We start from the raw sequence: 14057 nt of genomic DNA, 5'->3' as shown, positions 1-14057 counted from the left end.
GAAATCCACGTCTGTTATAAAATAATTTTTCTAAATATTCTTTAAAAATCCAAGGCTATTAAAAATGGATTTTTAGAATATTCTTTAAAAATCCACGACTATAAAAATATTCTTTAAAAATCCACGCCTATTTGAAATAATTTTTTTAAAATATTCTTTAAAAATCCACGCCTATTTGAAATAATTTTTTTAAAATATTCTTTAAAAATCCACGCCTATTTGAAATAATTTTTTAAAATATTCTTTAAAAATCAACGCCTATTTGAAATAATTTTTTAAAATATTCTTTAAAAATCCACGCCTATTTGAAATAATTTTTTAAAATATTCTTTAAAAATCAACGCCTATTTGAAATAATTTTTTAAAATATTCTTTAAAAATCCACGCCTATTTGAAATAATTTTTTAAAATATTCTTTAAAAATCCACGCCTATTTAAAATAAATTTTTAAAATATTCTTTAAAAGTCCACGCCTATTTGAAATACTTTTTTTAAAATATTCTTTAAAAATCCACGCCTATTTGAAATAATTGTTAAAATATTCTTCAAAAATCCTTGCTTATTAAAAATAATTTTTTACAAATTATTTAAAAATCCAAGCCTATTAAAAATATTTTTTTAGGAATTCTTTGAAAACCCACACCTGCTAAATTCTTGTTTTTTATTTAAAATATCTGTAAAAATTCAAGAGCACCCTCCCTAGCTTCAATTAAGCATGTCAATGTGCTTCCGTTTTTGTTGTTCCTTTTTGTAGTTGTTCAATAAGCGTTGAACTGTAAAGATTTGTGGATCGTAAATATAAGCTATACGTCGTCATATATTAACCAATGGTCAAGTGTCCTTTACTGCTTGTTTAATATCAAATTTCTTTTATGGTTCCAAACATATGCAGGCATTATGGGTAGTTGTTATTGTAGTTCTTGTGGCGGTGATGGTGATGGCAATCAACGACATGGCCTTCATCTACTTAAGTTTGCCGTCACACAGCGAGCACGACGACAATATCTTTAAGATATTGTCAACTGTCACTGAATGGATAGATGGATGGCTGGGGATGGATGTTGGGTATAACGGTGTTGTTTTCTTTGTTTTACTAGTCTGGTGTTAGTTTGACTTATTACACAAAAGTTTTTCCTCCGGATCCAAGCGACAAAGGCAGAACAAAGAGAGCAAAAAAAAACAATATTTCATTGATATTCCACAGATGTCGACAAATGATTTAAGCTGTTCTAAGCTTTAGGCTTAGAAATTGAGATTTTCTTTCCAAACCCAACCAATGCTAGTCTAAAATTCTGTCAACTATTACACCAACTCCACCACCCCCGAAGGACAGTGCTGTGGTGTCGTTGCCAATGATGCCAATACTGATGATAGTAAAACAAAAAAGTTTTTGTATATAGTTTTTACTACTTCTTCTTTTGTTGCTCTTTTCTCCCCATTTTTTGTTCGTCAGCTTGGGAAAAGTTTTGACATACAATTTAATTAAGGAAAATCACTTGGTTCACAAGAAGCGACAGCGTCACTCACTCACTACTGCATGTGGAGCGGGAGAGAATTGATGAGGCCAAGGGTGATTATTCCCATAGTTGTGGTTACCCAAGCAGAAGAGCATGTGACTTGTCCCGTCCAAAGGATAAGATTAAGTAATGTCAAAGATTTGCTTACAATTGAAGTCATGGGAATAGTTTGGAAGGAATAGGAAATTTAAGCAGCTATATTTGGGAGTTTTGTTATGTGACGACCCCTCTTGACAAACAAACAGAAATCTTGTTAATTTAATTCAGAGATTCAAATTAGGAATGTAAGAAATAAGCTTATGGCAATTAAAGAGAGCTATGGAGTACGTAGAGAAAAAAGTGTGAAAAATAATATTTTTAAAACATTTTCATGGAGCATCAGATCTGACCAACACACGTGGATTTTTTAAAGAATGTTTTTTCATGGTTCTTCAAGACAATAAACATGGATTTTTAAAGAATATTTTTCATGGATCTACAAGACAATAAACGTGGATTTTTTAAAGAATATTTTTTCATCCACCATCACAGCAATAACGTTGATTTTTTAAAGAATATTTTTTCATGGCCCATCAAAGCAATAAACGTGGATTTTTTAAAGAATATTTTTTCATGGCCCATCAAAGCAATAAACGTGGATTTTTTAAAGAATATTTTTTCATGGCCCATCAAAACAATAAACGTGGATTTTTTAAAGAATATTTTTTCATGGGCCATCAAAGCCATAAACGTGGATTTTTTAAAGAATATTTTTTCATGGCCCATCAAAGAATTAAACGTGGATTTTTTAAAGAATATTTTTTCATGGCCCATCAAAGCCATAAACGTGGATTTCTTAAAGAATATTTTTTCATGGCCCATTAAAGCCATAAACGTGGATTTTTAAAGAATGTTTTTTCATGGCCCATCAAAGCCATAAACGTGGATTTTTTAAAGAATATTTTTTCATGGGTCATCAAAGCCATAAACGTGGATTTTTTAAAGAATATTTTTTCATGGGCCATCAAAGCCATAAACGTGGATTTTTTAAAGAATATTTTTTCATGGGCCATCAAAGCCATAAACGTGGATTTTTTAAAGAATATTTTTTCATGGCCCATCAAAGCATTAAACTTGGATTTTTTAAAGAATATTTTTTCATGGCCCATCAAAGCCATAAACGTGGATTTTTTAAAGAATATTTTTTCATGGCCCATCAAAGCATTAAACGTGGATTTTTTAAAGAATATTTTTTCATGGCCCATCAAAGCATTAAACGTGGATTTTTTAAAGAATATTTTTTTCATGGGCCATCAAAGCATTAAACGTGGATTTTTTAAAGACTATTTTTTTATGAGCCATCAAAGCAATAAACGTGAATTTTTTAAAGAATATTTTTTCATGGGCCATCAAAGCATTAAAAGTGGATTTTTTAAAGAATATTTTTTCATGGGCCATCAAAGCAATAAACGTGAATTTTTTAAAGAATATTTTTTCATGGGCCATCAAAGCATTAAAAGTGGATTTTTTAAAGAATATTTTTTCATGGGCCATCAGAAAAATAAACACGGATTTTGTGTTAAAACCACGTTCTTCTTCACATGCCAAGACCATATAGTCCTTTTTGTTCTTCTTTGGATTTTTGCCACAACTTCAAACAATATATCCACACATGAGAGAAACTTTATGGTGTCAACTTATTGTAATAAATAAATTGTCTTAACACATCAAGGCGTTTATTACAACTTTTTGTACATCTTTCTGCTTAGATATTATTGAAACAAGTTTGACACTTTTGTTGATATTTAGTTTTGTCCATTGTTTTCAATGTTCTTTCTCAATACATATTTTTTGCTGGCTACCATATCAAGACAAAGTTTTCGAGGAGACAAACTTATAATGAAACTAATGAAGAATGTCACAATGGAAGTTTTGGCTAAGCAGAGAAAAAAAACGGTTTTTATATTGGCAATATTGCCTGATTACTAATTACTTTGATTGTTCGAAGAATGGAGGTTATACGAGCAAGAAGTCCAACGATAATAAGTGATAATTTAATAAAGGAAAATAAAAAATTAAAAAAAAACATATGGTTTGATGATAAAATATTTTTTAAAATTCTACGTTTAGTGCTTTGATGTTGAATGATAAAATATTCTTTAAAAAATCCACGTTTATTGCTTCAATGGTGGAGGAACAAATATTCTTTATAAAATCCACGTGTATTGCTTTGATGTTGGATGAAAAATATTGTTTTAAAATCCACGTTTATTGCTTTGATGCTGTGTGAAAAGAAAATATTCTTTAAAAAACCACGTTTATTGCTTTGATGCTGTGTGAAAAAAAAAAATATTCTTTAAAAAATCCACGTTTATTTCTTTGATGATGTGTGAAAAAAAATATTCTTTAAAAAACCACGTTTATTGCTTTGATGTTGGATGAAAAAATATTCTTAAAAAAATCCACGTTTATTGCTTTGATGTTGGATGAAAAAATATTCTTAAAAAAATCCACGTTTATTGCTTTGATGTTGGATGAAAAAATATTCTTTAAAAAATCCACGTTTATTGCTTCGATGGTCCATGAAAAGATATTCTTTAAAAAATCCACGTTTATTGCTTCGATGGTCCATGAAAAAATATTCTTTAAAAAATCCACGTTTATTGCTTCGATGGTCCATGAAAAAATATTCTTTAAAAAATCCACGTTTATTGCTTCGATGGTCCATGAAAAAATATTCTTTAAAAAATCCACGTTTATTGCTTCGATGGTCCATGAAAAAATATTCTTTAAAAAATGCACGTTTATTGCTTTGATGGTCCATGAAAAAATATTCTTTAAAAAATCCACGTCTATTGCTTTGATGTTGGATGAAAAAATATTCTTTAAAAAATCCACGTTTATTGCTTTGATGTTGGATGAAAAAATATTCTTTAAAAAATCCACGTTTATTGCTTTGATGTTGGATGAAAAAATATTCTTAAAAAATCCACGTTTATTGCTTTGATGTTGGATGAAAAAATATTCTTTAAAAAATCCACGTTTATTGCTTTGATGGTCCATGAAAAAATATTCTTTAAAAAATCCACGTTTATTGCTTTGATGTTGGATGAAAAAATATTCATAAAAAATCCACGTTTATTGCTTTGATGTTGGATGAAAAAATATTCTTTAAAAAATCCACGTTTATTGCTTCGATGGTCCATGAAAAAATATTCTTTAAAAAATCCACGTTTATTGCTTCGATGGTCCATGAAAAAATATTCTTTAAAAAATCCACGTTTATTGCTTCGATGGTCCATGAAAAAATATTCTTTAAAAAATCCACGTTTATTGCTTCGATGGTCCATGAAAAAATATTCTTTAAAAAATCCACGTTTATTGCTTCGATGGTCCATGAAAAAATATTCTTTAAAAAATCCACGTCTATTGCTTTGATGTTGGATGAAAAAATATTCTTTAAAAAATGCACGTTTATTGCTTTGATGGTCCATGAAAAAATATTCTTTAAAAAATCCACGTCTATTGCTTTGATGTTGGATGAAAAAATATTCTTTAAAAAATCCACGTTTATTGCTTTGATGTTGGATGAAAAAATATTCTTTAAAAAATGCACGTTTATTGCTTTGATGGTCCATGAAAAAATATTCTTTAAAAAATCCACGTTTATTGCTTTGATGTTGGATGAAAAAATATTCTTTAAAAAATCCACGTTTATTGCTTTGATGTTGGATGAAAAAATATTCTTTAAAAAATCCACGTTTATTGCTTTGATGTTGGATGAAAAAATATTCTTTAAAAAATCCACGTTTATTGCTTTGATGTTGGATGAAAAAATATTCTTTAAAAAATCCACGTTTATTGCTTTGATGTTGGATGAAAAAATATTCTTTAAAAAATCCACGTTTATTGCTTTGATGTTGGATGAAAAAATATTCTTTAAAAAATCCACGTTTATTGCTTTGATGTTGGATGAAAAAATATTCTTTAAAAAATCCACGTTTATTGCTTTGATGTTGGATGAAAAAATATTCTTTAAAAAATCCACGTTTATTGCTTTGATGTTGGATGAAAAAATATTCTTTAAAAAATCCACGTTTATTGCTTTGATGTTGGATGAAAAAATATTCTTTAAAAAATCCACGTTTATTGCTTTGATGTTGGATGAAAAAATATTCTTTAAAAAATCCACGTTTATTGCTTTGATGTTGGATGAAAAAATATTCTTTAAAAAATCCACGTTTATTGCTTTGATGTTGGATGAAAAAATATTCTTTAAAAAATCCACGTTTATTGCTTTGATGTTGGATGAAAAAATATTCTTTAAAAAATGCACGTTTATTGCTTTGATGGTCCATGAAAAAATATTCTTTAAAAAATCCACGTTTATTGCTTCGATGGTCCATGAAAAAATATTCTTTAAAAAATCCACGTTTATTGCTTCGATGGTCCATGAAAAAATATTCTTTAAAAAATCCACGTCTATTGCTTTGATGTTGGATGAAAAAATATTCTTTAAAAAATGCACGTTTATTGCTTTGATGGTCCATGAAAAAATATTCTTTAAAAAATCCACGTCTATTGCTTTGATGTTGGATGAAAAAATATTCTTTAAAAAATCCACGTTTATTGCTTTGATGTTGGATGAAAAAATATTCTTTAAAAAATGCACGTTTATTGCTTTGATGGTCCATGAAAAAATATTCTTTAAAAAATCCACGTTTGTTGCTTTGATGTTGGATGAAAAAATATTCTTTAAAAAATCCACGTTTATTCCTTTGATGGTGGATGAAAAATTATTCTTTAAAAAATCCACGTTTATTGCTTTGATGTTGGATGAAAAAATATTCTTTAAAAAATCCACGTTTATTGCTTTGATGTTGGATGAAAAAATATTCTTTAAAAAATGCACGTTTATTGCTTTGATGGTCCATGAAAAAATATTCTTTAAAAAATCCACGTTTATTCCTTTGATGGTGGATGAAAAAATATTCTTTAAAAAATCCACGTTTATTCCTTTGATGGTGGATGAAAAATTATTCTTTAAAAAATCCACGTTTATTCCTTTGAAGGTGGATGAAAAATTATTCTTTAAAAAATCCACGTTTATTCCTTTGAAGGTGGATGAAAAATTATTCTTTAAAAAATCCACGTTTATTGCTTTGATGATGTGTAAAAAAAAATATTCTTTAAAAAATCCACGTTTATTCCTTTGATGGTGGATGAAAAAAAATTCTTTAAAAAATCCACGTTTATTGCTTTGATGGTGGATGAAAAAAAATTCTTTAAAAAATCCACGTTTATTGCTTTGATGGTGGATGAAAAAAAATTCTTTAAAAAATCCACGTCTATTGCTTTGATGTTGGATGAAAAAATATTCTTTAAAAAATCCACGTTTATTGCTTTGATGTTGGATGAAAAAATATTCTTTAAAAAATCCACGTTTATTGCTTTGATGTTGGATGAAAAAATATTCTTTAAAAAATGCACGTTTATTGCTTTGATGGTCCATGAAAAAATATTCTTTAAAAAATCCACGTCTATTGCTTTGATGTTGGATGAAAAAATATTCTTTAAAAAATCCACGTCTATTGCTTTGATGGTGGATGAAAAAATATTCTTTAAAAAATCCACGTTTATTGCTTTGATGGTGGATGAAAAAAAATTCTTTAAAAAATCCACGTTTATTGCTTTGATGGTGGATGAAAAAAAATTCTTTAAAAAATCCACGTTTATTGCTTTGATGGTGGATGAAAAAAAATTCTTTAAAAAATCCACGTTTATTGCTTTGATGGTGGATGAAAAAAAATTCTTTAAAAAATCCACGTTTATTGCTTTGATGGTGGATGAAAAAAAATTCTTTAAAAAATCCACGTTTATTGCTTTGATGGTGGATGAAAAAATATTCTTTAAAAAATCCACGTTTATTGCTTTGATGGTGGATGAAAAAAAATTCTTTAAAAAATCCACGTTTATTGCTTTGATGGTGGATGAAAAAATATTCTTTAAAAAATCCACGTTTATTGCTTTGATGGTGGATGAAAAAAAATTCTTTAAAAAATCCACGTTTATTGCTTTGATGGTGGATGAAAAAAAATTCTTTAAAAAATCCACGTTTATTGCTTTGATGGTGGATGAAAAAATATTCTTTAAAAAATCCACGTTTATTGCTTTGATGGTGGATGAAAAAAAATTCTTTAAAAAATCCACGTTTATTGCTTTGATGGTGGATGAAAAAAAATTCTTTAAAAAATCCACGTTTATTGCATTGATGGTGGATGAAAAAATATTCTTTAAAAAATCCACGTTTATTGCTTTGATGGTGGATGAAAAAATATTCTTTAAAAAATCCACGTTTATTGCTTTGATGGTGGATGAAAAAATATTCTTTAAAAAATCCACGTTTATTGCTTTGATGGTGGATGAAAAAATATTCTTTAAAAAATCCACGTTTATTGCTTTGATGGTGGATGAAAAAATATTCTTTAAAAAATCCACGTTTATTGCTTTGATGGTCCATGAAAAAATATTCTTTAAAAAATCCAGGTTTATTGCTTTGATGGTCCATGAAAAAATATTCTTTAAAAAATCCACGTTTATTGCTTTGATGGTCCATGAAAAAATATTCTTTAAAAAATCCAGGTTTATTGCTTTGATGGTCCATGAAAAAATATTCTTTAAAAAATCCACGTTTATTGCTTTGATGGTCCATGAAAAAATATTCTTTAAAAAATCCACGTTTATTGCTTTGATGGTGGATGAAAAAAAATTCTTTAAAAAATCCACGTTTATTGCTTTGATGGTGGATGAAAAAAATTCTTTAAAAAATCCACGTTTATTGCTTTGATGGTGGATGAAAAAATATTCTTTAAAAAATCCACGTTTATTGCTTTGATGTTGGATGAAAAAATATTCTTTAAAAAATCCACGTTTATTGCTTTGATGTTGGATGAAAAAATATTCTTTAAAAAATCCACGTTTATTGCTTTGATGTTGGATGAAAAAATATTCTTTAAAAAATCCACGTTTATTGCTTTGATGTTGGATGAAAAAATATTCTTTAAAAAATCCACGTTTATTGCTTTGATGTTGGATGAAAAAATATTCTTTAAAAAATCCACGTTTATTGCTTTGATGTTGGATGAAAAAATATTCTTTAAAAAATCCACGTTTATTGCTTTGATGTTGGATGAAAAAATATTCTTTAAAAAATCCACGTTTATTGCTTTGATGTTGGATGAAAAAATATTCTTTAAAAAATCCACGTTTATTGCTATGATGTTGGATGAAAAAATATTCTTAAAAAAATCCACGTTTATTGCTTTGATGGTCCATGAAAAAATATTCTTTACAAAATCCACGTTTATTGCTTTGATGGTCCATGAAAAAATATTCTTTAAAAAATCCACGTTTATTGCTTTGATGTTGGATGAAAAAATATTCTTTAAAAAATCCACGTTTATTGCTTTGATGTTGGATGAAAAAATATTCTTTAAAAAATCCACGTTTATTGCTTTGATGGTCCATGAAAAAATATTCTTTAAAAAATCCACGTTTATTGCTTTGATGGTCCATGAAAAAATATTCTTTAAAAAATCCACGTTTATTGCTTTGATGATGTGTGAAAAAAAATATTCTTTAAAAAATCCACGTTTATTGCATTGATGATGTGTAAAAAAAATATTCTTTAAAAATCCACGTTTATTGCTTTGATGGTCCATGAAAAAATATTCTTTAAAAAATCCACGTTTATTGCTTTGATGGTCCATGAAAAAATATTCTTTAAAAAATCCACGTTTATTGCTTTGATGATGTGTGAAAAAAAATATTCTTTAAAAAATCCACGTTTATTGCATTGATGATGTGTAAAAAAAATATTCTTTAAAAATCCACGTTTATTGCTTTGATGGTCCATGAAAAAATATTCTTTAAAAAATCCACGTTTATTGCTTTGATGGTCCATGAAAAAATATTCTTTAAAAAATCCACGTTTATTGCTTTGATGGTCCATGAAAAAATATTCTTTAAAAAATCCACGTTTATTGCTTTGATGGTCCATGAAAAAATATTCTTTAAAAAATCCACGTTTATTGCTTTGATGGTCCATGAAAAAATATTCTTTAAAAAATCCACGTTTATTGCTTTGATGGTCCATGAAAAAATATTCTTTAAAAAATCCACGTTTATTGCTTTAATGGTCCATGAAAAAATATTCTTTAAAAAATCCACGTTTATTGCTTTGATGTTGTATGAAAAAAAAATATTCTTTAAAAAATCCACGTTTATTGCTTTGATGGTCCATGAAAAAATATTCTTTAAAAAATCCACGTTTATTGCTTTGATGGTCCATGAAAAAATATTCTTTAAAAAATCCACGTTTATTCCTTTGATGGTGGATGAAAAAATATTCTTTAAAAAATCCACGTTTATTGCTTTGATGGTCCATGAAAAAATATTCTTTAAAAAATCCACGTTTATTGCTTTGATGGTCCATGAAAAAATATTCTTTAAAAAATCCACGTTTATTGCTTTGATGGTCCATGAAAAAATATTCTTTAAAAAATATAGGCTTATTGCTTTGATGTTGTATGAAAAAATATTCTTTAAAAAAATCCACAATTTGTGGGATATTTAAAAAATATCCTTTAAAAAATCCACGATTTGTTGTATATTTAAAAAAATATTCTTTAAAAAATCCACGATGTGTTGGATATTTAAAAAAATATTCTTTAAAAAATCCACGATGTGTTGGATATTTAAAAAAATATTCTTTAAAAAATCCACGATGTGTTGGATATTTAAAAAAATATTCTTTAAAAAATCCACGATGCGTTAAATATTTAAGAAAATATTCTTTAAAAAATCCACGACGTGTTGGATTTTTAAAAAAATATTCTTTAAAAAATCTACGTTTATTGCTTTTATGGTGAATGAAAAATATTCTTTAAAAAATCCACGTTAATTGCTTTGATGTTGTATGAAAAAAATATTCTTTAAAAAATCCACGATTTATTGGATATTTACAAAACATTCTTTAAAAAATTCACGATTTATTGGATATTTACAAAACATTCTTTAAAAAATCCACGATTTATTGGATATTAAAAAAACATTCCTTAAAAAATCCACGACTTGTTGGATATTTAAAAAACATTGTTTAAAAAATCCACGATTTGTTAGATATTTACAAAACATTGTTTAAAAAATCCACGATTTGTTAGATATTAAAAAAATATTCTTTAAAAAATCCACGATTTGTTAGATGCTTGAAAAAATATTTTTAAAAGCTCCACGTTCTTGAAAAAATATCCTTTAAAAAATCTACGATTTGTTAGATATTTAAAAATTATTCTTTAAAAAATCCGCGTTTTGTTGGACATTTAAAAAATATTTTTTAAAAAATCCACGATTTGTTGGATGCTTGAACAAATATTTTTAAAAGCTCCACGTTTTGCTGGATGCTTGAAAAATTATTCTTAAAAAAATCCACGTTTTGTTGGATGCTTGAAAAAATATTCTTTAAAATATCCATGTTTTTAGGTCATAGTCTGGCTTTGGCTCCCTTATAAAATCAGACTTGAGATCGCCTATAAAGTCTCGATTTAGCTCGCCTTCACTCCATCCCTTCCACCAAATTCATTCTACGCCTATGCTTTCAAAGAAGAAGAGAAAACAAAAAATATACATTGACTATCTACCCTGACATTTGGCCTGAAACAAAACAAAGCAGAGAAAACCTAGCATTCACTGAGAGCAGAAATGAAAGAGCGAGATCCTAAGCAAAGCCCTTATCTAAACAAATCTGAGAAGTAAATAATTTAGTTGTAATTTTATTTCAAAACAATAAACAAATCATAAAATTTGAAACGGAAAAAATGAAATTTAAATCTTGGACGGGTCTTCTATTTTTTGGAATTTTAATAAATTTTGCTAACCCAGCAAAATGCGAAGTGGAAAATTTACAACAATTACAGCTGATAGAGGCGTCCATGAATCGCTCGGTGGATCCCTGTGAAGATTTCAATACCTACGCCTGTGGCAACTGGCCAAGCCATAAAGATTTTCACAGAAATTTAGAGGAATTTTTGCATTACAACTACACCATAAAAATGATGGAAGCATTGTTGAAAAAATATCCCAAAAGTCAAGTGGAGGGAAAGCAGGGGGATCTTAGTGCCTTAGAAAAAGCCTCTGTGTATTTGCATTCTTGTTTGAAAATTAAAACTGTAGAATTGGGGAAATATTTGGAAGAAATTAAACCTGGTAAGGGTTTGGAGTGGCCTCTACTGAGCACCAATCACTCGGGAAATTGGTCAGAATTTAATCCCTTCTCCCTGCTGGGTCAATTGCAGAGCTATGGCTTTGCCACAAATATTCTGGAGCAAACATCTGTGCGCAGAAATGGCAGTATTTTGACAATTGTTACCATACCCGATGCAAAAGAGTTTGATGTGAAAGCTGTGGAAAAAATATTGCGTGATTTAAAAATACCTGAGAATGTCATAAGCCATCAAATGGAGGAATTACGCAGTACCCATGATTATTGGCGGGCAGCCTATAACGATTATGCAGATTATGGTGAAAGTGAAAACTTGTTTTCTTACGATGACATCAAACAGTCCAATCCTGAGCTGGATATTTTTCTCGAGCATGTTATGCCTCCCACATTAAGGGAAAAAGATTCTTTGGTTTTAATACCATTTTGGGATTATGTGGAATTTTTAATGTCCCGCCACTGGAATAGGCCAGAGGAAAATCAAAAATTTTGCAACTATTTAATGGTGAAATTCCTACTATATCTCAAGAACAACGTGAATTCCATTTGTTTGGAAACCACCCAAGAGAGAATGCATATGGCCTATAATTATCACTACTACGAGGAATTTTATTTACCTCAGGGTAGAATCATAAACAAAGATATTGTTGAGCTCAACAAGCTCATCCACAAAAGCTTGGTAAGAATTATACAAGAAAATCGTCTCAACATGACTGGCGAACAACTTCAAGCTATAAGGAGAATGTTGGCAAAGGTTACTCTAAACATTGGCAATTTACCGGAATACATTAACGCCCAAGAACTTGATAAATTCTATGCCCGAATATCGGAACTGGATATAAACAATTTCTATGCCAACGATTTAAAGTTGATGCAACATCGGACCCTGGAAGCCATAACATGTCCCGCAACCATGGACTGTAATCAAAAATTGGCAATTATTCCCAGCTATTTGCCGGAACAAGATTTGTTAGATCTACCCTTTGCCTCTTTGCACTCCCCCATCTATCAAATGAATATGGACCCTCTCTTCACCTTATCCTCCTTGGGTTTCCTTTTGGCCCACGAATTTTCGCACAACATAGACACCTCTGGATTAACCTACGATGCCTCTTATGGCCATTTATTTGAAAATATTATGGAACAACCCAGTGTCAAGGCATCATTGGATTGCTTCAAAAATCAACAACCATCCGCCACAATTGATGTTAATGAGAGCATAGCTGATTTCGTGGCTGCTCGCACTGCCTATCGCTCCTACATTCGGGAATACAATTCACAACCAAATTTTAGCCAACTACCCTGGAGACAATTGTTTTTCCTAAATTTAGGGCAAATGTTATGTTCGAAGCCTTTATCGAAAAATGGTCAACGCTTAAATCAAATCGCCATGAATATGGGAGCATTCTCTAAGGCATTTCATTGTCCGCTGGGTAGTAAAATGAATCCGGAAAATAAATGTACATTTTATTAAGCTTTTAGATTGTTTGGAGTATTGTTAATTGTTGTTAAATAAAAAGTTAAACACATAAAAATAAAACACAAGTGTTTTATATAAGAGAGAATGAAGCGAATGAAAAGAAATCTTTAAAAAATCCACGTTTATTGGTGATGGCAAAATATTCTTTAAAAAATCCACGTTTATTGGTGATGGCAAAATATTCTTTAAAAAATCCACGTTTATTGGTGATGGCAAAATATTCTTTAAAAAATCCTCGTTTATTGGTGATGACAAAATATTCTTTAAAAAAATCCACGTTTATTGGTGATGAAAAAATTTTCTTTAATAAATCCACGTTTATTGGTGATGAAAAATATCATTAACAAGTAAAAAGTCGTTAAGTTCGGCCGGGCCGAAATTTTTATACCCTCCACCATAAAATAGTCTTAATTAAAATGGAATATTAGGGTCCTTTCACAATTTTAGGTGGAACAACTTTTCGACAATGGATAGACTCCTACTGCCTCCCACTATTGCTTAAATTCCACTGTGAACACAAATGTTGGGGCAGTGATATTTCTTTTGGAGATGAAAGCCCTTGGTGTGTGTATATTAAAAACCCCGAAGGACAGATGCGCCGTGAATCGAACTTCCGCGTTATGGCGTGAGGAAATTTTTGCAAGAGACCATGTAAGCCATCATGAATTAGCATTATATCTTTGTTTGTTGTTTTTGTAGAGCACTTAAGCAACAGTGAACAAAGATATAACGCTAATTCCTGATGGCCCACAGGGTCTCTAATAAAAATTTCATCACGCCATAACGCGGAAGTTCGACTCACGGC

The 14057-nt window shown here is 29.3% G+C and overlaps 2 protein-coding genes across 2 annotated transcripts in view; one reads left to right on the top strand and one right to left on the bottom strand.

The window, feature by feature from the left end:
* DIP-epsilon (Dpr-interacting protein epsilon) overlaps positions 1-14057 on the bottom strand; it is a 791100-nt gene that overhangs the window by 123938 nt on the left and 653105 nt on the right. The gene's annotated exons all lie outside the window — the stretch shown is intronic.
* LOC141392600 (phosphate-regulating neutral endopeptidase PHEX-like) lies at positions 11323-13312 on the top strand. The gene has a single exon (XM_073965531.1). It carries the CDS (start codon positions 11372-11374, stop codon positions 13244-13246), a length of 1875 nt encoding a protein of 624 aa, XP_073821632.1. The 5' UTR covers positions 11323-11371; the 3' UTR covers positions 13247-13312.

Source organism: Musca autumnalis, unplaced genomic scaffold (assembly GCF_047663935.1).
Source record: "Musca autumnalis isolate F117 unplaced genomic scaffold, ASM4766393v1 scaffold_2, whole genome shotgun sequence".
In the NCBI taxonomy this organism is placed as follows: Eukaryota; Metazoa; Arthropoda; class Insecta; order Diptera; family Muscidae; genus Musca; species Musca autumnalis.
This window is presented reverse-complemented; position numbering and strand designations above follow the sequence as displayed.